Below are 24,196 nucleotides of genomic sequence, written 5' to 3' on the forward strand. Positions count from 1 at the left end.
AAAAAACACTGCAGTGCTTTCAGACTGGTTGGTAATCAGCTCTAGTCCCCGTGCCTCCCTAAGTCTGCTTCAGAGCCCTGGCCTCACTGGTCTCTCCTCCAGCACCCCCAGCACCCCCAGATCTCCCCATGAGCCAACATGTATTGGGTAGCCCCCAGCACAGTACAGAGCCTCTGGAAACTGTCCTCAAGAAGTGCCCTTTCTGATCCTTTGGTGGCCATACCTTGCATGTTATATATTTTGTCATAAAAACTCCATTTGTGTTGGTAGCTTCAGGTAAGAATAAACAAAAAAGAGACTACAATGACTTCCAGGAGAACCACAGGTCCAGAATACGCTGGCCTGAGCCTCTCAGGGGGCCTTTTGCGGCGATTCCAGCCCGGGTGCTGGCGGATGAGTTTCAGGTGCTCACCCACTCCAGGACGAGGGTAAGATGGCCCTGGCAATAAGCAAACCTGGGCGGCGGCCTCCCCGGGGCATAAAAGTGCTCTTGGCTCTGTGACCATGAGGAATGGCTTGCACACAGCTTTGGAAAGATTTCTGCAGGGCACACACCTGGGAGGCTCTGACACGTGCTTTTTGGAATCAGAGCAGCAAAGTATTGGAAGGAGCTGACCAGTCTGATCAAAGAGAAGACTGTTGTGCTCTCTGAGCCAACCCTCCAGAGAGGCCGCCTGTATCACATGCAGACTTTTTTTTCAGGTAATTTCAGAAGGGAAGGTTTTATTTTTTTTCCAGCAACACAGAAATGATGCGTACTTAGCATTTTTAGAAGGAGATCATCGCTGTTTACCTTCATATGCAGACACCCTGAGTAAGTTCAGGCTGGTTTGGACATGCAGGATTTGAAGCAGAGAACAGTAAAGGTTTCAGGATTAATTAGGGCAGGAATCAGTGCAAGTTTTCAAGCGCTGTGATATTGCCTTTCATGCTAATTTTTACACAGCCAAGGAGACTGGGGGGCTGGGAGCCATTGCGGGTGTGAGCAGAATAACGTTGTACCCAGTGATCAATGCTACAGCTTACAGAAATATGCATTTCCAGGCCTTATATCGATCATCCAAATCTCAGTTTGGTTAGCAGAGCAGGACTGTGGGTGTTCATAGCTATGGAAAATTTGAGAGATAAAGTATCCTTGGACGCATGAAAAATAGGCCACACACACACACACACACACACACACTCCCAAACTTTGAGAGGTTCATGCCTTGATTGTTGTATAAAAATAACAAGTTAATGTGAATGTGGTTTGAAAAGTAGACATGGATTTCAGTTATGAGAGAGGGAATGGAAGTTGAGATTCCCTTACTGGAGGCTGAACTGGGTTAACTTAAACACACACTGCTTTTCTGGTAAAGAAGGGGCTATATTTTCATCTCGAGCAGGCGGCGACAGATGAGATGAGCTTACTTACGCTTTGGCACGCGGACAGTCTATCAGCATTTAGCGATGCGTGTAGCTACACATCCTTGCTGATTTCATCGCATTTGTTTTCTTAGAAGGAACTTCAAGCTGCTGCATGAAAATGACATGTTAGCAGTGGGAAAAAGGAACCCAAAAAAGCCATGTTCTGGACTAGCTTTCAGTGGGGAGACAGGTCCTACGGGTGTCAGAAAAACGGTTTCTTCCAGCTTTGCTGGCAATTGTCACTTATTGATCTATTGATTTGGAGGAGAAAAGCAGTGACTTAAAAAGGCTCCCTCCTGAATCCTGCTGTTGAACAAAACAGCACATGGCAAGAAGGGAAGTCCCTTGAGAGGAGGGGCCCAGGGCATTCCCTGACATTCACACTGACCACCCCGCAGACCTTGAAAAGAAGCTTTACCACCAGATGCTTCAGGGCCTGGCCGTGTCACATGGAGAAGGAAAGAGCCGATGCACTGTTTCGTGGGCTTGACTCACCTTCCAGGAGGTTTGCATGGACTCCACAGAAAATTCCTCTGACAGGGACTATTGGGTGGGGGAGGCTGATTAACACGCAGCTCTGTATTGTCCTTGGCGGTTCCCAGGGACGCTTTGCAGCTTTCCATGTTCTCTTTAGAGTTTCTCCGCCATTTCCAAGTCCTAACTACTATCTCCGTCCACATTCAAAGGACAGTGTGCTTGCCTGGGACACAGACCTGGCCAGACAGCAGGTCCGAGAGCTCAGGGACATGCTGCTTATGCTGCTTGGAACAGCTGCCATTCCAGCCAGGCCTGTCACCTCACCTAATGCCCCTCCTGCCCCTACCCAAACATTTCCTTGCTCCATTCCTCTCTCTTCCACAATATTCTAACTAGTGTCTTGAGTTTCACGGCCCCTTGAGCAAAAAATTTCAGTGCTGAGTTAGAGCTCAGCCAAGCCACGCACGAGACCAAGGCTTCTCCCCAGTTCCCTCCTGTGCTTCCCACTTCCCTTAGAGGCATCATCACGGTGGTAAGCACAGCTCATAGTCACATTATCCATTCCTGGGTCCCCAAATCTAGTTAGTGTCAAATTCTGACACCAGCCCCTTTTCCATATTTCTTATCCCAGCCCTTTCCTCCTGTTTCCTCTGGTACTTTCTAACTAGCCAACAGCCCCCTTCCAGCTCTCCCTGCCCCCAACTGGAGACTGTCCTGGACAATGTATCCTACAAACCCCTAAAGACTATCCCCCCAACAATGCCTCCTATGTGCTACTACCAGGCATCAGATAGGTCTACTCCTATCACGTATGCCCCTAACATACATGTGCCTGTGCATGTACACACACCCAACACACACACACCTAAAACACACATCCAACATATTCACCCAATACACACACACTCAACACATCTGCCCAACATACACGTATCTAACACATTCACATCCAGCACACTCACCCAACACACACACACTCAGCACATATACCCAACACTCACCCAACACACACATAGACCCAACACCCAACTGAACACACACACATGTAACACACACACCTAACACACACACCTTCAACATGCACATCACACACACACATATACACATACACATACACACAAACTCCTGCCAGCTCTTCCTAATATTCAGAGTAAAGTTTGTAGACAATGTCCAGCCTGACATGCAAAGCCTCCCACAGTTAGCTCCTACCTACTTATCTAGCTCTCCTCTCACTAGCTCTCTGCTCCAGAGATGACACATTTGTTTTTTTTAACACGTTTATTATTGAGAGACAGACAGAGACAGAGCGTGAGCATGGGAGGGCAGAGAGAGGAGGAGACACAGAATCCAAGCAGGCTCCAGGCTCTGAGCTGTTAGCACAGAGTCCAACATGGGGCTTGAACTCACAAACCGCGAGATCATGACCTGAGCTAAAGTCGGACGCTCAACCGAGCCACCCAGATGCCCTCAGAGATGACACATTTAAGGACAATTTGAAATAAGCTCATCATTTGCAGTGGAAAAAAATTTTCAGTGGAATATTTTGTGGTTGTTTAACTGTTCAGCAGACAACACAAGCTATATATGTATATACACATCTGCACATACATATGTAGATATATATGAGAAATGTATGTTATGTAATATATAGTATACCCACGTCTATGAGGAAGGAGAAATGACCCAAATGCCGGTCTTTGTCCTTATAACTTTTGGATCCAAGGCAGTGGTGAGGTTCTGTAGGATACAGATATTGATCCCCCAGCTCACTACTGGTGCCCCATTACAGCTTTTATCACAACCAGCTGTAATCCTTGATTTGCTTGTCTGTCCTCAACGGGATGGGGTTTCCTCTGAGACAGGGGAGAGGGTGGTGCACCCTCTTCATCAGTGTGTTCTCAGTGCTCAGCACAGCACAGAGCCAGTGTGGACCCCTTGTGATCTCCTCTAGTGAAACAGAATCGGGAGAGTTCTTCCACACTGGGGTTGTGGGGAACATGGCAAGGGTGCTGCTCAGTGATGTGTGTGTGAGCCTCCATGAAGCCTTCATTTGCAAATCTGTGATCTCTAAAAGGTAAGTTTCCAAAATCCTTCAGGCAACATTTTTTTGGGGGAGATGTGTGGTTTCCTTAAGCCAATCCACACCACTGTGGACACTGAGGCAGTGGCAGGCCTAGGGGAGATGACCAGGATCCTATAATGGCACTTCACATCCAAGAAAGACCTACTTGCCCCCCAAATTTTCCCCCTACTAATATCGTCACAGTGTCCAATCCATCCCTTTGGGTTGTGACCGTGATTCTCAACCCTGGCTACGTGTTTAAATCACCTGAAGCACTCAGTCCTGACACTGGAAGCTTCTGCCGAAGGTTCTGGTTAATGGTCTAGGGAGGGTGATCAGGATTGAGGATGCTTGCTAACACATCAAGAGGCACAGTGCTTCATTTCTCAGTTCCCAACCAGTGTTAGCGACAGTGTTCCATGAAGCTTCATGTTGTTGAAGGTGCCAATGGCACCTGCTTCTACTTTCATTTCAAAACAATAAATGAATAAAGCAATTACTCAGAGATTCCTCCCTTTCCAGCCTAACAACTTGCACTTCTAAGTATTCAGGGAGTGAGCCCACATGGCTATGCACATAGACAGTGCTCAGATTTTGTTACTCAGTTTGCTGGGTACAGCTAGCCATGCTGGTGCTTGTGACAGATTTTATATCATTCTTCATCTTAGTTTTACCTTTTAAATTCGTGCCCATAATGGGCCGTTGGTTAAACAAACAAGGCGTTTGAAATACTGACATTTAAATACAAGTTTATGAAGAAAATAACACAATCACTCCCTAAATAAGCCTCAAAAATTCTACCAGTTATATTCATTGAATCAAAACCCTTAAAGGACATCAGCTTCCAGTATCTCAAAACCATTGTCGACAAGAGAAAATACAGGAACTATTTTACCCAGTTGCTTTTCCATTTACTGAAAAGAAAATTTCACAAAAGAAACACCCTCTCCTTTATCTTCTTATTTTGAAACAAAGTATGAAAATTATTTAAAAAAATAAGTGTATGGGTTACTTTTCATGTCCCTAACATGACTAACTTTCAAGCTGCATTTTAATATTCGTTCTTTGCCCAAACCAAACACAATATAACAGGCCATTTTAAAAATTAGTTTGTCAACAAATTGTGCTTTTTCATATGAAATGAACACATATTAAACAGCACAAGCCACTTATTAAGTGAGAAAAGTAAAATGCATCTTATAAATAGTGATCATCATTACTCTAGCATTAGAAATACTTTATGACATCCTTTAATATCAGATTGATCTGAAATAAAACACTAAAATGAAAATAGCTTTTGGTCAAAGCCATGCAAAAATAATAAAATTGGGGCGCCTGGGTGGCTCAGTTGGTTGAATGTCCGACTTCGGCTCAGGTCATGACCTCGCAGTTTGTGAGTTTGAGCCCTGCATTGGGCTCTGTGCTGACAGCTCAGAGCCTGGAGCTTGCTTCAGATTCTGTGTGTGTCTCTCTCTCTGCCCCTCCCCCACTCACACTCTGTCTCTCTTTCCTTCAAAAATAAACATTAAAAATTTTTTAAAAATAATAATAAAATTATTTTTCTTAATTTTGAAGGAGTTCTTCAGATTATACATTACAAAAAAGAGGTGCGTGAGTTAGAAACTTTGGGGAAATGGCATCTTTCCCATAACTTGATTATCAGAATCACCCAGGGAGCTTGTAAATAAAGAGTCTTCTATTTCCTATCTCCTAGACCCACAAATTAATCTCCACGAGATGCTGAGGCACCTCTATTTTTATATGCACCCAGATGATTCTGATGGTGAGCCTGGTGTGGGAAACACCCATCTTGCCAGAAAGCAGTTTCTCGAGGCAAAAAGAAGCCAGAAAAGCAACTGTCTCAGCTGGCAGAACACAATTGGCAGAAGGCAGCCAGAGCGGCACATAGTCCTGCCCCAGAAGATGTTAGCAAGCTGGAGGGAAGGCAGGAAGACACTGAAGGGCTAGATTCAGGATTCCATGAAGATTAAAGCTATAGGTTATTGCAAACCTGCAGATGAAATGACTTGCCTCAGAACTGTCTCTTACCGTGGGACCTAGGGGAAGTCACTTGCCTCAGGTTCTTCATGTGTATAATGAAGGTTTTTATTTCTGAAGATTTTTATTTCTTTTCTTTTTTTTGTTTTTCTTTCTTTCTTTTATTTATTTATTTTTTAACATTTATTTATTTATTTTGAGAGACACAGACAGTGTGAGTTGGGGAGGGGCAGAGAGAGAGGGAAACAGAGAATCCCAGGCAGGCTTTGCAGTCAGCTTAGAGCCCAATGCAGGGTTCGAACTCATGAAACCACGAGATCAAGATCTGAGCCAAAACCAAGAGTTGGATGCTTAAAAGACTGAGCCACCCAGGCGCCCCAGTAATTAAGATTTAAAAAACAAACAAACAAACAAACAAACAACCTGCTAGGGTTGTGGTAGGGGTTAAAATAAATTATCCAGGCAAGGCATTTGGCCCCAAAACAGCCCCAACATAAGTAGGGATCCCCAAAGAGAGGCTGGGAATGACTTTGAAGAATGCTTTTGATTCTGCTTTTGACCTGCCTCAGCGAAACTATTATTATATTTTTTGAAACTATAACTTGTGTTTTGTCCTATTCTTTTAGGAGTGAGCAGTCTATTCATAACCAATCTGGGATCCCATGCCATTTCACTCAGCTGGCATTTCAAGAGGTGAACACTGTCTCCAAGCCTGGAAATGATTCTTCTCTAGGGAGATAGAGTTAAGAGCATCTTGGTAAAGGAGGTGGAACAATGCTGTCCTTTGAAAGTAACTTCTGTAACGTTCTCTGGGTGATGATGAAGGTTCTGGAGAAGGGGAGTTTTATAACACCAACCTCCACTGAACAAGCAAAGTAGTCAGGCTACCAGTTGGGGGCTGCCTACGCTGAGGTCTTTGATTTAATTCTGACCACAAAGCATTCGTTTATTTAACATCTTTCAGAGATGAAAATGTGATTGGGAGCTAGGCTTACAAATTGGTGGTCCAATTCTAAAGCCTGTAGACTAACTCACTGGAAGCATACGGGCTGGTAATGAGATTAGAGACTCAGCTCTCAGATATCACAAAGACTAAAATACATATTCAGGAAGCCGGAGATGGGGTCCCAGAGCAGACCAAAAATATGTTATGCAAATACAGTGTGTCTGTATTAGTCTGGGAAGTAATGAAAAATAGAAAAAAAGTAATCTTGAGACCTTTCTTGTCCTTAAAGATGTGCTGGGTTCAGAATCACCCCCCTGAGAGGATGCCCCCTCTCTGGGCTCTGGCTGGCTCTGCAGAACACGGATGGGTAGCTCTGGGAAGGCACATGCAGATGAAACCTGCCCCCCTCCCACCCCCCCCCCCGCCTGCTTCTGCCAATGCACAAGACCTGCAGCAATAAAGTGAAAAGCAGAGGAAAGTATGAAGTGATTATTTTTCTCTTTATCCCTTGTGGTTGGGCATGGCTGCCCTCAATCTGTTGTTTGAATTGATTGTGTTTTCATATCTCTGCCTTCCTTCCAGACACAATGCTCTTCACTGCTACAAATTATTAGCATATTTCATCAGAAATTCTTACAGCAGAAGTATGCCACATGATGATAATTCTTTTCATCAGCAGAATGGGACATTGCTATTCATGAAGTTACGTATCCATAGCATCTCTCCTTGATGAGTTTCCTCCCTAGTCCACAGGCTAACTAAATCCAGGACAGGAAATGTGTATGTGAATGTGATAAAGAGAAATTGAGATAATTTGCTCTGACAAATCTAATGTGCTGTTTTAAATTTACTAGAGAGGTCCAGCACGGGGGCCTCTCAATATGTACTCAATCTGTAAGTGAGCTCGTTACCACAGAGAAAGTGTCCCTTTAAATGAGTGACAAAATTGGTTCAGAAGTTAATGGTCTGATGTCTGCGGGGGGGGGGGGGGGGGGGAGGAGTGGCGGAGAGGCAGTATAGAAAAAAAAAATTCCAAACTTTATTATCCAGGTAGCAGTCTACAGAAGGTACAGATAGCATGGCTACCTACTAAATCCAAAACAGCATTCTAAAGATCTCCCATTGGGGTGCCTGGGTGGCTCAGTTGATTGAGTGTCCGACTCTTGATTTCTGCACAGGACATGATCCCAGGGTCATGGGATCCATCCTTGTGTCCAGCTTCACTCTAAGCATGGAGCCGGTTTAAGATTCTCTCTCTCTCTCTCTCTCTCTCTCTCTCTCTCTCTCTCCCTCCCCCACCCTCTGTCCCTCTCCCCCACTCACACTCTCTCTCTAAACAAAGAAAATGAAATTTAAAAATAAAAATAAAAAAAGAATAAAGAGTTCCCATTGATTATAGTCAAGGGTGAGGCAGATATTGCTTACGATATGCCACAGATTTCTTCCTCCTGAAAATTAAGCCATGGTGGAACGAAAAGCTGATATATGAATTTACCGGAGGCACCAGATGATCAGCTTCTAGAATATCATCTTTCCTTCTCCCAGACCCCAAGAGCCAGTAATTCATGATCTCTTAGGCTAACAAATGCAAATTTAAAAAAGATAAATGAAAGCCCTGACTTCTCAGGGCCCAGAGGACCTGGTTATGTTTCACAAGGAAGCAGCTGAAAACAGAAGATTCCACACTTGTCTTGGTGCTCTTCTGACCTGGTTTACCAGCCAGCAATACAAAATCTGTGCATTGAAGGAATGAATGAGTGGTAAAAGAATGGAAATGTGGACAAAGAGGGCCTTTCACAGGGAGAGGAAAGGGTTGGGTGGCTACATTTTGTGAAATTGAATTGGAGGTTGTACCTGGGTGGCTTGGTCGGTTAAGTGTCCGACTCTTTATTTCAGTTCAGGTCATGATCTCATGGTTTGTGAATTCAAGCCCCACATCAGGCTCTGTGCTTGACAGTGCGGAGCCTGCTTGGGACTCTCTCTCTCTCTCTCTCTCTCTCTCCTGCTCACTTTCTCTCTCTCAAAACAAATAAATAAGCTTTAAAAAAAAGACATTAAATTGGAGGAGTGAAAAGAATTTACACATGTAAGAAAAATAACTGGTTAATTCAGTAAATAGTCATAGGTTTTAAACCTGGGTTTATAAGCAGCAAACTGAAAAGTAAGGAAACAAACAAACAAACAAAAAAACTTCTCAAGATCACCAATAAAGTTACAGAGGCATTTCGGAGTTTCATTTCCTTAGGAAGTGTGCTCATTCATACCACACTGACGTAAAAACTTTTTTTTTTAAGTTTATTTATTTTGAGAGAGACAGAGACAGTGTGAAGGGGAGAAGGGCTGAGAGAGAATTGAAAACAGACTCCACACTGCCAGCACAAGTCCGACGCGGGGCTCAAACCCAGGAACCGTGAGATCATGACCTAAGCCGAAATTGAGTCAAATGCTTAACCAGCTGAGCCACCCAGGCACCACGCCATAGAAACTTTTCTTAAGTATTTTCCTGCCATTCTGTTGTTCCACTGAAGGATCCAGAAGACCGTCATATAGTGGATCAAGAGGACATTCCCACTTTTACCCCTATCCTGCTCACTCCCTCCACTAAAAGAATTTTGTATTAGTCCTTTCTTTGATATAAGAGTTCCTCGAAGTGCCTCCCAGCTAGGAGCCTGTTCAGAGAAGAAGTCTACCTATTCAGGATTAAGCCTTCCAGGCAGAAGGTATTCAGGCTGCAAGAAGACAGTGCAGACTTCCTATACAAAGGCATTATCTAATTTGGGATAATTTGGAATATGCATAAATATTTTTACCCACCTTATTAAGATGATTTTAATTCCATGTTTGTATGCGACAGCTAAATGGTATAAAAAATGGCCTGAATGATACACTTAGTCCCGTTTGCTTTTGAAGCCTCTAACTGGAACAGGGTATTCCCGGATTCAGAGTCATTTTTCCCAGGACAATCACCCTTATACCTCATGAACTGAAATGAACGGCCAGAGCAATAGGGAAGTGAAATAATTTGGATATGCTCAGTTTCTGCCTAATATTCTTAGCTATTAAAATAATTTTTTTGTTCATTGTGTTGGAAGTCACTTCAAACCCTTTTCAGAATGAAACAGTTATAATAAATAATTGAACAGTGTGTGTGTGGTTGCAATTCGAGGAATAACTACATTTCTCCTAACATGGGACTTAAAATCCTTGGAATTAATTTGAAAACACCCTCCTCGATTTCATTTTCTCTCAATTTAAAAAATACCGAGTACATGTCAAAATCTGTTTCCTGAAGGTGACCAGAAGCAGCAAAATTAATCACCAAGAGCTATTATCATTGAATATAAAACTGCATAAAGGCCCCTGAAGACTAGACTGTGCTTAAATTTCAAGAGGGTGTGGTTGTGGGTGTGAAATATGGGGCTATCATGTAAACCTTGGATGTTTGCCCAAAGCATGCCCACACAGCCACCCCTGGTTGGCCAGCTCTCTCAGAGAGACTGCCTTTAAGTAAGGCCCTCTTACAGCATGGTCTGAGAAGGAGCCATGTGGGCTCTGCCACAGCAGCTGCTTTGGTGATGAGTCTGTTTCTCAAATGCTGTGCATCAGCAAACCAGGGAAACGATCTCACTTACCATCACACTGTCATCTGCTGACACTGAACTTGGAGATTCAGGAGTATAGTCAGAATCAAAGGAGATCCCGGTCTGCTAAACTTTAAAATAGGTTAGTAACAAAAAGCAAAACCTACCAGAGTAGTCTGCAATGGCTTAGCTTCTGGACTATAGCTGCAGCCCAAAATTGGTCTTCAGAACTAGCCTTGGTTCCTTGGAACATACTTAATTTGGGGGTCTGATGGTGGATAGTCCCTCAATAGTAAACTTCCCACACATACATGATCTTCTCATTCGGAAGTTTAATGTAAATGTCATAACAATTTAACAAAAACTTCAGTAAAAGGAGGAAGCAAACTTTCCAGTTATTCTCAGCTCCTCTTCCATCACTGGCCCGAACAGGAGGTTTTTGGAAAGCAGTGTTTTGTCCATCCCTTTAAAAATATATTTACATGTTTTTTCAGGCTTATGACTTCTGCTCTGGGCTTACTGAAGCCAGGTCATTTTGAATGTTTGAGTTAAACAGCCCTTGGGAAAAGAAACTTCAATTATTTTCCTGTCTGGATAAGTGTCAGAACAATTCATCATAACAACTAATACAAATGTACTTACGTCTATGAAAGTCAACTCCTTGAACCAAGACACTGGTATTTGTTCCATTGCCCTGAGCTTTTTTTCTGATTTCAGTTCACTGAGCCCTTTATGCCTGGGCAGAATTTAAGCCCCATTGGTGAGGTCTGCATAGTCACGAGATAACATATAGCAGAAATTTGACAATTAGCTGAAATACTTGGGCTGTGCAGACAAGTAATTTGGGCTGCTACTTAAAAAAAAAACATATTCAGGCCAACTAGAGAGAAGGAGAGAGGGGTAAAAGTAGAAGCTTTCATTAACATGGACATATCTGCATTGAACATATCTGGGGATGAAAATACAAATAGGCACAAAAGCCAAAAAGAAAATCAGCATGTGATGATTTACCTTAGAAAGGCAGGTCACCCAAGACTCTCTAAAATTCTCTTGATTTGCAGTAAGCTATCTTCAAACATTATCTTGATGTAAATTTTCCCTTATTTTCTTAGACTGACCCTCAAAAAGAGCTAGAATGTTTGTGTCAAAAAGGCAAAGAGAAAAAAACAAGAGTGTTCCACCCTAGAATGGTTATCTTGAGATTCCAAAAGGAAAGCCACAGTGGTGCAGGAAATAAGAGATTATGTCCTGGAAGGAGAGGAAAGGAAGAACCCAAGTCACATGGGGTGTATGGCAGGGAACATGGCAGCAAAGGTGCTGTTGGCAGTGGGTGGGAAGAAAATTGAGAGAGAAGAGGACCATCTGGCAGGCAGCACAGGCTGCTGCCTGGAAGACAAATCACACAGGCAGATCCTGACATTGTGAGTGGTGAAGAGCTGTTCTACCTGTCCTCATTGGGCCAGGACCCTCATGGACACCTGCCTGCCCACTGCCAATGGACAGGGTGCTCATTTCTCCAAACATCTGCTGAGCCCTAGAACTGCCTCTTGTTTCCTCCCTTGAATGGCCTAAACAGAATTCCCCCCAAAGTAGAGTGGGTCTTTGCTACTCAGTCACACTGTTGGAGACAAATCCAAGGCCCTCAACCGTGTGGGTGAGATTGAGTGGAAAAATATAGCTCCCATTACAAATTCCTGCTCATTCTAATCAAATTTATGGAAATTGAGTCAATCCATATCTTTTCAGAAGCATATCTTCTCTATAAAGAGAGGGGTCCTGGAAGTAACCTTGGTCTTCTTGACTAGGAGCCCTTGTTCACCTCACCTATATGGCTGATGGGTGATGTGTTAGTTTGAGAAGGCACTAAATGGACAATATTTGGGGTATACAGATATGAGCAGATATCAAATGGAGTAAACATGACCCAAATGTTTCCCCATAATTTCCTAAAGAAGCCTGAAGTGCCTCACTCTCCTTTTCATTCACTCATAGAAGAAAACGTTTGCCTGGTACTAATCTAGAGTCCCTCTGTTATATCATGCAACTAATGCAGGTACATTCAGGGAAATAGCTGTACCTTCAGGAGCATTAATAATTGTACAACCAACATTGACTACAGTGAAATGATCATTAAAGTCCCATCTAGCTAGCAGGCGAAATGATTCTATTAAACTTTAGTTGAATATCTAACTTGGGGAAATTGGGTATAAAATGCAATGTCCTGGACTTAATTTGGGGGAGGGGGGTTCTTGTGTCCTACAGTGATGGTGGTGTGCAATAAACCTGGGTATCTCAGGACCAAGGACCCTTGAAATATAGCTGTCCCCACACTCTTTATTGCCTTGTGCACAGCTACAAGTTACACACAAGAAGCAGTATTGTTTGATTTAGCTTTTTCCTTGACTTTTAACTCAGTGAATAGGAATTCCTCTGGGACGAATTTTAACATGCTCGATAGAAATCCTTGCCCACTGATGCTTATACAGAATCTGAGCCTTAATACCACTTTAAGACTATCAGCAGAAATAAATGGCTTCTCAAGGCAGAAAACAGGACTTTTCCCCTCTCTTCTTGCTGATTTATGACTTACTGATTTGAAATCACATTTAGATTATCTGCATACTATAAAGGAGTAGAAATAAAAATATATTCTCCCTCTCCAATATTTTCTTTTAAAAATTTTCAAATATTCAAAAGTTGAAAGAATAAAATAGTAATAAGGGACTGCAACCCTTTCCTTGGATTCCACAATTATTAACATTTTGCTATAATCACCTCACCTATCTATCTATTTATTTATTGTGAGGCCAATTGAAAGCTAATGTTTAACATTATGGCATGTCATTACTAAGGACTTTGGCATGCAAAGCCTAAAAACAAGGACATTTTCAGTACAAAATATCATTATTACACTTATGAAAATAAAAAAAATTCTGAAATGCCATTTAATATCTTGTTCATCGTCTTTTCCAATGGTCTAAAAATTATTCTTTATGCTGATTAATAGATTTACTTTGATGTACTAGGTGTGACTTCTCAACACTTGGTTTCCTCTGTTGGCAGAAAGCATGACTTATGAGATTTGAGACTGTTGTAATATGCAGATTCTCATTTCTAGTAAATGTACTCCAAACTCAGTTACTTGAAGGCATATTTTATTTGACAATGAAGTTAGCCTGGTGGGATCACCAGTAATCTAAGTTGGTTATCTGTCTATGTGCATAGGCATGTGGCAACCAATTACTAAATGTTACTCTGACCTGTTCCTAGACGCAGATCACCGTGGACCATCTTGAGGGTGGACAATACCAGGGCCTCGACTGTTGTTTTGTTCAGGCAGGAAAGCAGCTCCTGGGCTATGGGCAGTTTTAGGTGTAGATCTTCCTTGCCCTACAACCATATGTGCTGGATGTTCCTCAGACATCGCAGTTATGAGGATTAATCAGATCCAGACAAGAATCCTGTCCTAGTGATTGAGAGCATATCCATGCTCTTTAAAAAAAAACAAAAAACAAAAAACAGAAAAACAAAATAACAAAAAAACAAAAAAACACCAGTTGAGCATTCAGACAGCAGGATGGAGTTCTTTAATGCAAAAATGCCTGCACTCTCCCCTGGCCAGAGTCAAAGCCTTAGCCATTTGCTATCTCACAGAGTTTCCCTGCCAGTGAGGGGACAGATCATGCCTAGTCCTCTGAAGGAAAAGAAAACACGGGAAGGAGCTAGTGATGGGTGGAAGCATCATGCTCTTTTGGTAGGGGGTTGGGAGTGACTCTCTTGTGAAGTGGTGGATTTGAGTAGAGACCAGGGAGGGCGGGAGCCATCCTGCCATCCGGTAGGACACCGGGCAGCTTTCAGCCCAGGCAAAGTAGCTGTGAAGGCCTGGGGTGGGTCTGCCTGACGTATCTGCAGGGGAGTAGACTGAGGGAATGGAAGAATGGTAGGGGGTAAGCTGCAGGCCTGGGAGGGCTGGGGGGAGAGGGTGACACAGCAGGTCATGTAAAAGTCTTGGAGGACAGGCTGGATTTGGGAGTTTAACTCTGAGATGGGAAGCCATTTACAATCTGCATTTAGTACCTGAATGCAGGTCTGTGGCCTGCATATCTATGTGGTAAATTTCCTTTGCTCCTCTTTCTCATCCCCTGTATTGTTTTAGACTTTCAGTTGTAAATTATGCATTTTTTATTGCATGTATAATTTGGAAAGTCACCTGAAATCTTTTGTGGAATCAAACAAGACATATCTGTATCTCTAAATCTATCTATCTAAGCAGTAAAAAAATTTTAAATTATATTACCTGTTTTGGCCTAACATTTCTGGTTAATATGAGCCGCTATGTTAGCTCAAAACACTAACAACCAAGTTCAGGCATGGAAATTTTATTTTGATTCAGAATAAGGAAATTCAGAATCCTAGTAGTAACCATGATCCTTTATTTAATCTAACTATTCAAAGAGGACTGATATCTGTCCTAATATAATAGATAGCCCTCATATGAATATTATGGGCAGTCACTGTGTCTCAAGCTACAATGCCAATTCCTTAATATTTCAACTTTGGTCTTGGGGTGCCTGGGTGGCTCAGTTGGTTGAGTGTCCAACTCTTGGTTTCAGTTCAGGTCATGATATGGTTCTTGAGTTAGAGCCCTATGCTGGGCTCTGTGCTGAGCATAGGGCCTGCTTGGGATTCTCTGTCTCTCTCCCTCCGCCCTTCTCCCCTGCATGTGTGCTCTCTCTCTCTCTAAAATAAATAAAATGAAAAAAAAATTAAAAGTATTTCAACTTTGATCTTTAAAGTTTCCTTATTTTTCCTGTATAGTTTCCACAAACAAGCTTACTAATTCTGCTCATGGTAGCCAATAGAAAACAGCTTGACTGGATGTTTTGATGAGCTAATAAATGTGAAAACAATGTTTATCTTGAAACCAGAAAATTATGTTAAATCACCTCATATATTCATGCATTTGTACCATTAGAGGAAATGGAATGGGTGCGGGGAAGAACTACAAATGTTGTGTCTGTCCACAGGCTGTTTGCTGACTCACCTCACACAGGTTATACATTGAAGAATATATATAGAATTCCAGTAACTAAACAGTGTGAACACCATCAGCCTTTCCCAGTGGGATTTTTAGGGCTGTGACTAATGCTGATAGTCTCAAACAGTCCTGGGTTTTCATTGAATTTTCAGAGTGTCATGCTAAAAAATGGCAACTTAAATTTAGGCAAACACCTTGGCTGCAGCGGAGGGTGAAGTCTATCTATTATCTAGGCCTTAAGTAATGAAATTCCATCCTCAGAAAAGGGAGAGTGTGAAACAATACTCAGTTTGGCAGAAGCAAAGACGAGATTGGCGGTGCAGGGGCTGAGGGCAGGTCACCTCAACATGTGCCACTTTGGCATATTGATGATTTCAAATAAAAGTTACCTAAGATACAGCAGTGCAAGAAGGACTTTCAGACTGTCCTCCCTTCCCCTAGAAGCAGGATATAAATCTCACATGGAAAAGGGACCCTCCTTGTACCAGGAGGTAAAGAGATATCCTTACCACCAGATAGAGGGAATTCAGAGCTTAGAAGGCCGTATAAACAATCTTTGCTACTTTTTACTAATTTACCACCCAGCCCAAATTCTGTTTAGAATTTTTTTTTAAGTTTTATTTATTTATTTTGAGAGAGAGAGAGAGAGAGGCGGGGAGGGACAGAACGAGAGGGGGAGACAGAGAGAATCCCAAGCAGGCTCCACACTGTCAGCACAGAGCAGGACGCAAGGCTTGAACTCAGGAACCATGATGAGATCGTGACCTGAGCTGAAGTTGGATGTTTAACAGACTGAGCCATCCAGGTGCCCCTAGAATTTCTTACTGAATGAAGCTCTCAAAGTTAAGTTTTATTCGTTCTGTCAACTCCCTGTAGATTTACGGTCTCTTTGTCTAAAAAGTATGAAAACTGCCTGTTTGGTCATTTCCTTAGTTCTTAATTTCACTGTTGGGCCTTCATGCACATTTAATAAAACTTTGGTTTTTTTCTCCTGCCAATTTGTCTTATGTAAATTTAATTCTTTATCCAGCTAGAAGAATTCGAAAGATAGAGGAAGAATTTTTTCTTTCCCACAATAGGAATAGGGTTAGGATCCCTTGGGGATAAGAAGGACGAGAGGGATTATATGGATAAAAAGACAGATTCAGGGAGAAGTGATGAGTGAGTGAGTCTCAGTGGTCATCTACAGCCTGATCTTACTTAGTAGTCAGGAAACAGAGACATTAGAAGCACAAGTGATTGACTACACAGCTAGCTGAATATCCTTAGTGACAAAGGAGAAGTGACCATGTAGACAGTATGAGAAAGAATCTGCTTAGATGAACTTGAACTTTTAAATTACCTTCGATTTACTGCAGTCATGCCTGATTATTGCATGAAATCTGGAAAATACAAAAGTGCACAAAAGAAAATAAAAACCCATCACTGAGAAATAGTTATCATGAAAATTTTAGTCTGTCCCTTTTTAAAATGGTTCAATGCCTGGGGTTGGATGATAAATTATGAAACTTCCCCAATGTCTAATTGTTGGAAATCAAGGGATGTCATTTTGGCAGGAGAACAGTGTTGGCTCTCTGGCTCATTCAGCCATTCTGCAGTTATTCAGTGAGCATTCATCAGGTGCCAGGCCCTGTGTTGGGCATGAGGCATACAAATATGAACAAGACAGGTATAGTTAGTCCCTGACCTCATGGAGATTACATTTCTCTCCAGGAAAACACGATTAACACTTAGGTACAATTATGAATGAATGCAGGCATTATGAGATTGTACAATGGTGTCTCTTGACATATTCCAGAGTCACTTTCTCTGGTTGTTGCTACCCAGAGTGGACTGCAGGCCATGAGCATCAACATCTCCTAGGAACCTGTCAGAGATACAGACTCTCAGGCCCATCCAGACCTAATGAAACACAATCTGCTGTTCACCAAGCTTCCTGGGGACCCACAAGCACATGAGGGTTTGAGGGGCACTGGTCTAAAGTATGAGTGGGAATCAGCAGTCCATGGCAAGTGGTGGAGAGAATGGGGAAGGCCTGTCAGGCCCATAAGTGGGCTCTGGGTGGAGATGCCTGCCACCTGGAGACAGTGGAGACAGGCCAGTGTGGCTGGAGCAAGACCAGATGGGGCTGGTGGGATGAGCAGGGAGGCCCTCAGTCTGGGGCTTGCCATGGGTTGGAACCACTTTAGATCCTCTTGGAGCCTTCAGTGTCCTCACCTGCCAAGGGACAATTATCCTCTGCCCCATCCCCCATCCCCAGGGGCTGTTGGGAGGCTCAGATTCGTTAATGTGCTACAGGTGTTCACAGCTGTGGGCCTCTCACTGCTCTTCTTTGGAAGAAAAACGAAGAGCTGTGGTTTCCAGGATGCTCACTGAATTACCTCACCATGTCTGGAACTGGTGAGGTGGGACTCAAAAGTAATTCCTGGTGCTCATACAAATAGTTTATCAAATGCATACTAAGCACAGGTAGTCATTCTGCATATTGGTGGAGGTAGAGTGTTAGTAGAGGGGTTACAAATGGTGGAAGCTGTGAGGTTAGGGCTGCCCCTGGGGCCAGGACTACCTCCCCCATCCCCAGCTCACTGCCTGGCATCAGCCCCCTGCTTCCTATAGTGTTGTGTTGTCAGACACAGGAGGGGGGACACAGGGTGACCTGGAGAAGTGACTACCAACCTTTGCACTGTCTTCCTCTTAACAGTGAGGCCTGGAGAGAAAGGGTAGAACTTAAAACAAAGCAAAACAAAACACCACCAACAACGACAAAGCCAAAACAAAACAACAAGAGAAGAAAAACAAACAGAGAAACCAACCTCCCTTCAAAAGTAAAGGCCTTGAAGCTCATTTGCTATTATGAATCCGATTGAAGTATCTGGTTTCCAAGGCTCTTACCCAGAGCAGGGCTCTTCCTGCGTTGCACCTGTGTAACTCTGCACCGGGCTTGAAAGATGGACAAGGTGAGCCAGAGAGCTCCTCTTTGTTCTCCACTTTCACACGCTATTATGCAGGCTCAGGCACTCAGCTGGATAATCAGCTTGATTTACAGCCTGAAACCACCCTACCTCCTGTGTATCTGGTCCTAACATTTATATACTACGGGCCTCAAAGGTGTTCACGGCTCACTTTCTGCCACCTGCCATGTTATCTGTCCTAGTAACAGGCATGGGCTTTTCCAAATTCTTGTTTACAATTCCTAATTCACAGAAAGGCATATCTAGGCCAAGAAAGTTTAGGTGGGTTTGAGGTAAAACAGCTGGAATCAGTCAGTGGCTCGACAGGACCAGAACTCAGAAGTGCTAGTACTTATTTCAGAGATCCATTCATCACCATCAGATGGTGATATTTAAGTAACAAAAAAAAAATACTAAGACGGAAATCTCATTAGCAATTATTCCCACCACCGAGACGCTAGCACTGGGGAACGCTCTGGCTATGTAATACCAGCCCCCCACAGCACCCTAGCCTTTTTAAAAATTACACAGTATATGGGGCACCTGTGTGGCTCAATCAGTTGAGCATCTGACTTCGGCTCAGGTCATGATTTCACAGTTCATGAGCTCGAGCCCTGCGTCAGGCTCTGTGCTGACAGCCCGGAGTCTGGAGCCTACTTGGGATTCTGTGTCTCCTATCTCTCTGCCCCTCCTCCCCTTCAAAAAAAAATAAATAAACATTTAAAAAAATTACATGGTATGTGAATTCCTCTAATTCAGAAATATACATAAGAACAGTATAAAGCCAATATCCCTCTGACACCCTCCTATCTGGACTCATTCACCACCCCAAAGGTAGCTTTATGAATTTGGCAGTATCTTTCTAAATTTAGAATTGCTTTGTCATACGTATCTTTATTACTACACTATACCCATCAGCTGTTTCCACTGACATTTTGTTTCTGGGATCTATCATACTTTTATAGCTGATCCATTTTTTTGTAGCTGTATTGTATTCTATCACGTGTCACTAATTTATTCATTCCACTTTTGATGAATGTTGAAGCCCTTTCCAATTTCTTACTGTGACAAACACTGCAACAATGAGTGTCTTTGTACCTTTCTTTTGCTGTCCACGTGTAAATACTTCTTTAGGATAGAATCCTAGGTGTTGTTGGATGAAAAGTTACACACATTTGCAATTTTAACAACTACTAAAGTGCCTTCCAAAGAGCCTGTCCCATCTGATGCAACCAAATCGTATGAGGGTACGTGACTGTCCATAATCTTGCAAAAATCCTTATTGTCAGACGTGTCCAAGTATACTTTTCAAAAGTTAAATACAACTCTCAAATGTTTCTACAAATATGGCATGCACATAGGTCAAATTTTTTTTTACTTCATCAATTAATGAGAAAATTTGTAAGATAAAAAAGTTGATTCGAAGACCATTTGAAGAAACAGGTTTATACAATCCTTAAAATATATTAAAACAATATTGCTAGACTAGACATAAAGATGGTTAATGTCCAGGGTGCCTGGTTGGCTCAGTAGGTTAAGCATCGGACTCTTGATTTCTGTTCAGCCGACTCTTAATTTCTGCTCAGTTCATGATCTCATGGTTGCTGGGATCAAGCCTGATTAAGCCCCACATGAGCTCTGTCAGCACAGAGCCTGCTTGCAATTCTTTCCCTCTCTCTCTCTGCCCCTACCCTGCATTCGCATGCACACGTGCATGCTCTCTCTCTGCATCTGTCTCAAATAAATAAAATTTTAAAAAATGGTTAATGTCCTACAGGGCAATAAATTATAACCTGTGAAGTTATCTTTTCTCTGGGGCGAAAATTATCTGCATCTCTACCAAGCACAAATCTACAAGTTAATATATAACTTTATAGAGTCTTAGCCTTTCATTAATAGTAAATAGCAACATCAAACAATGGTGCATTCTGCTAGAAAATTAACTAATCCTTGGGCTTTGAAACAATGCCTAATAACTATGAAAGGACATAGATTGAGAGGGTGACTATTCTCTTGGCCTTCTTTCTAGATATTGGATAAGTTTCTTAACAGATTTTTAGAAATCTGTATCAATGCAATGTATTAAAAAATGGTAGTTCATTGTGTTTCAATCTTAAGTTCTGTAATTACTAGTGGCTTTGGGGCAGTCATTACTTTTTAGTTAGCCCTGGTTTTCTCTCCTTCCAGGTCTCTTGAAACAAATATCACTGATAGGAAAACACTTTCTTCTCTTTAGTGACCAGGAATGCTCGCCACAGACTGAGGGGCAACTTTACAAAGTTAGGTCTCCCTAGCAACAGGGGCCCAAAGACCTGATTGTTCCTAGGCAAGATTTTACAGAATGCTTAAAAGCACCTTAATTCTGGCCTTTAAAGTACTAGGGATGGCTGTTCAGCCCAGTGGCAGTAAGAGAAAAAGAGTGTGTGTCCTGGGAGGGTGACCGTAGGGGGCAGGCGGGGGGGAGAATTGGGGGACTCAGTGGGGCTTTGTTGAGGGAGGTCAAACTCAGCCCTGCTCCACTCCTTCAGCCTCTGCCCTCAGGCCCCTGGGTGCACAGAGCAGACTCCCTGGGGTCAGCCTATCAATCACACCACACTTACTGATTGCCACCACAGTGCCAGGAGGCCATGCCAAATTGTGGAAAACCCCTTCTCCTCCCAGTTTGCACAGCAAACGGGGACTATGACCAGCACGGGGGACCGGGCGGGGGTGGGGGGTGGTTTAAGATAAACCTAGATGGTGAACCATGAAGATAGGATACCTACAAGTCACTGGAGCAGTCTGAATAAAACCTGGTGGTGGTGACGGGGTGATGGGGGTGGGAAGGAGGACACGTCTGGGTCTGGAGTCAGTCAAGTGACCAGCAACCCGCCCTCAACCTCTAAAGTTTTTGTGCACTAGCTGGCCTTTCGATACTTTCTAGAACTCTGCAAAGTGTGAAGAGCCAACCCGGTCTCTCCCACCCCTGCCTAGAGCGATGTGAAGTCACTTGAGACACTTCAGGACCCAATTTCCAATTCTTAAACTATCGCTTGAAATTATCTACCAATGAGGAACAGCCTAAGAAATCAAGGCTGCTATAGATCCCAGTTTTCAATGTGGGCAGTTAACCCACTTAGACTTCCGAAATCCCAGTCTCACAAAGGGCTACCAGGCTCCAGGGGAGGCTCTTTCAGAGGAGACGCCTTTCCCACCACCGGTTTGTCCCACTTCTTAAAAAGATTTGGGGTCTTCTTTTCCTTTTGGGGGCGACCGCTTGGCTGGCTGGCCGGACGAGATCTTAAGAGACGCCCCTTCTCAGTCTGTCCATCCCGGCGCGTCCTGGTCTACAGCAGGCGTCCGGGCTGCTGCAGCACGACTGGAATGCGCGGGGGGACGCGGGGCGGGGAGCGGACGCGGGGGGGGGGGGGGGTGGAGACGCTGGGCACCGGGAGGGGACGCCGGGCGCGGAGAGAACGCGGGGCAGGCGGGTCTCTGCCCTAGACCTCGGCTCCCGGCCCTGCCTGGGGTGGGTGGGCGACGGCTCAGGGACTAGCGCGAAGCCAACAGTCCCGACGCCCGGCGCGACCGGACCTCTGGCACCGCAGCCTCGCCCGCGCTCCGCCCAGCCCTCGTCCCGGCCCCGGCACACGTGCAGTTTCCTTCCCGGTCGCCGGCCGGGTGGGGCGCGCAGCCCCCCACCCACGAGTTCCCCAGGACCGAGAAACGGAAGAGAAGAAAGTCTGCACCGCGAGCCCCGGGAGTGCAGGCCCGCCCCCGCCCTCCCTTCCCAGCTTCTCGTCCAGTCACCGGTCGGCGGCTCAGGGGCCGGGAGGGGAAGGAAGCGGCGGGGGCGGTCCGGGTCCGGGCCCGGGCGGGGGGCGCGGGGGAGGGGCCCGGCGCTCGGGTTTCGGCCGGGCTCCCGGCCGCCAGGGTGTCGGCGGCCCCAGCAGCACGGGCTTCGCGTGGGCGGCGCGGTGCACCGCGGGCCAGGCCACCCCCTCCGCTCGCGGCCCGCGGCCCGCGGCGCGTCCGCTCACCCGGAGGCGGGAGGAAGGCGGCGGCGGCCTCGACGTCGACGACCGCGCCGCCCGCGATGGGAAGTGCCTTATAAAGCCTCAACTCGGCCGGGCTTGACCGACTCGCCGCCGCGCTTCCCCTGGAGTGCGCGCAGAGGCCGGGGGCTGACCCCAGACAGACCGGGGTTACGACGGACTCCGGCCCTTGACAGCCGCCAGACGGACCGCGGCTCCGGACAGACCTCGGACGGCCGGCGGACTCCGGCCCCATCCCGGGTCCGAGCGGACCACAGGCAGACCCCGGCCGGATCCCAGCTCCGGACAGACATCGGACGGACCCTGGCCCCGGATAGACCTCAATCCCGGGCAGACCGCCCGATCCCGGCTCCGGAGACCTCGGACCGACCCCGGCCCGGCAGGCGGGTGGGCGGGCGGGGGCCGAAGGCGCCCCCGGAGGCGGGGGCATGAGCGGCCCGCGGCATGGCCTCGGCGGTGTTTGAGGGCACCTCGCTCGTGAACATGTTCGTGCGCGGCTGCTGGGTGAACGGCATCCGCAGGCTCATCGTCAGCCGGCGCGGCGACGAGGAGGAGTTCTTCGAGATCCGCACCGAGTGGTCGGACCGCAGCGTGCTCTACCTGCACCGCAGCTTCGCAGACCTGGGCCGCCTCTGGCAGCGCCTCCGCGACGCCTTCCCCGAGGACCGGCCCGAGCTAGCGCGCGCGCCGCTGCGACAAGGTTCGGGGGCCGCGGGCACCGGGGTGGGGCCGGGGGGGCGCCTCGGATGGGATCTTAGCCGGAGATGTGGTTGCATGGTCGTCTTACAGCGCAATGAAGGGAGGAGGGGAAGTTATTTAAACCGAGATTGCGGCTTTCCCCTCCATCCCTGGCACGGGACGGGACGCTCAGATCCTCCGCTCCCAAATGAAGGGCGCCCGAGGCGGCAGTGGTCGGAGGACAAGGAGTCAGCCCGTGGAGCCCTGGGGCCTCCGGGCCGAGATTGGCAAGACAGGCGCCCTGACTGTCCCCAGGGACGAGTCCCTGACCAGTACCAGTGCAGCGGCCAGTGTTGGGGTGAACCCAGCCCCTGCTCCGGACTGGCGGCCTCCCCACCTCCCAACCCCCGGGAGGGCGGGCTGCGACCCCCGCCTCGCCCGGAAGGGGACAGGAGAGAGTCGGTGAAACATTTGGGAAGAGTTAACCACAGTGTCCGGCTGGGGTCGCGTCGGCTCTGGCAGCCGCCCCTCCGAGGGCTCCGCTGGAAGGGGCTGTGTCCCCGGTCTCCTCCGGTGACGGAGGAGCCTGGGTGCGAGGTGCCACGCAGCCTTCTGTCACTCCTCCGGAGGGGCCTCCCTTCTGGCGACTACTAGGGAGAACCCGGTCCCCACCCCAGGGGTGGGTCCAACATTTGGGTTTGATTAACCGCGGCAGCCTCCTCCCTGGCCTTGTGACTGCCCTGCCCCTTGGAGATTTGAGTTCTCAGAGAACTGCCGCGGCTTCCTTCTGCCAGGCTGACGCCCTTCCAGGGGCTGCACTTGGGAGGCAGCAGGAGAGGCGGCCGGCCGCCAGAGGGAAGGAAGCGCCTGAGCGAGGCGAGCCTAGAAGTAGGAGGGGCTGGGAGAGAGGGGGCCAGGGAAGGCTGTAGGGCTCTGAACAACCTTCCTCCACCACGGCTTGTGACCACCTGCAGCGCTGAGAATGGTCACACGTCACCCAGAGGCCGTCCTGTCCACAGTCTTC

General features: G+C 45.9%; 1 protein-coding gene across 1 annotated transcript in view; it reads left to right on the forward strand.

The window, feature by feature from the left end:
- The first annotated feature begins 22,405 nt into the window (after positions 1–22,405).
- The window catches only part of PXDC1 (PX domain containing 1), a 29,144-nt gene continuing 27,353 nt past the window's right edge, over positions 22,406–24,196 (forward strand). Inside the window, exon 1 of the mRNA XM_042985838.1 lies at positions 22,406–23,194. Coding sequence (XP_042841772.1) covers positions 22,939–23,194 — 256 coding nt within the window. The 5' untranslated portion in view covers positions 22,406–22,938. The remainder of the gene's footprint in view (positions 23,195–24,196) is intronic.

This window comes from Panthera tigris, chromosome B2 (assembly GCF_018350195.1).
Source record: "Panthera tigris isolate Pti1 chromosome B2, P.tigris_Pti1_mat1.1, whole genome shotgun sequence".
NCBI lineage: Eukaryota > Metazoa > Chordata > Mammalia > Carnivora > Felidae > Panthera > Panthera tigris.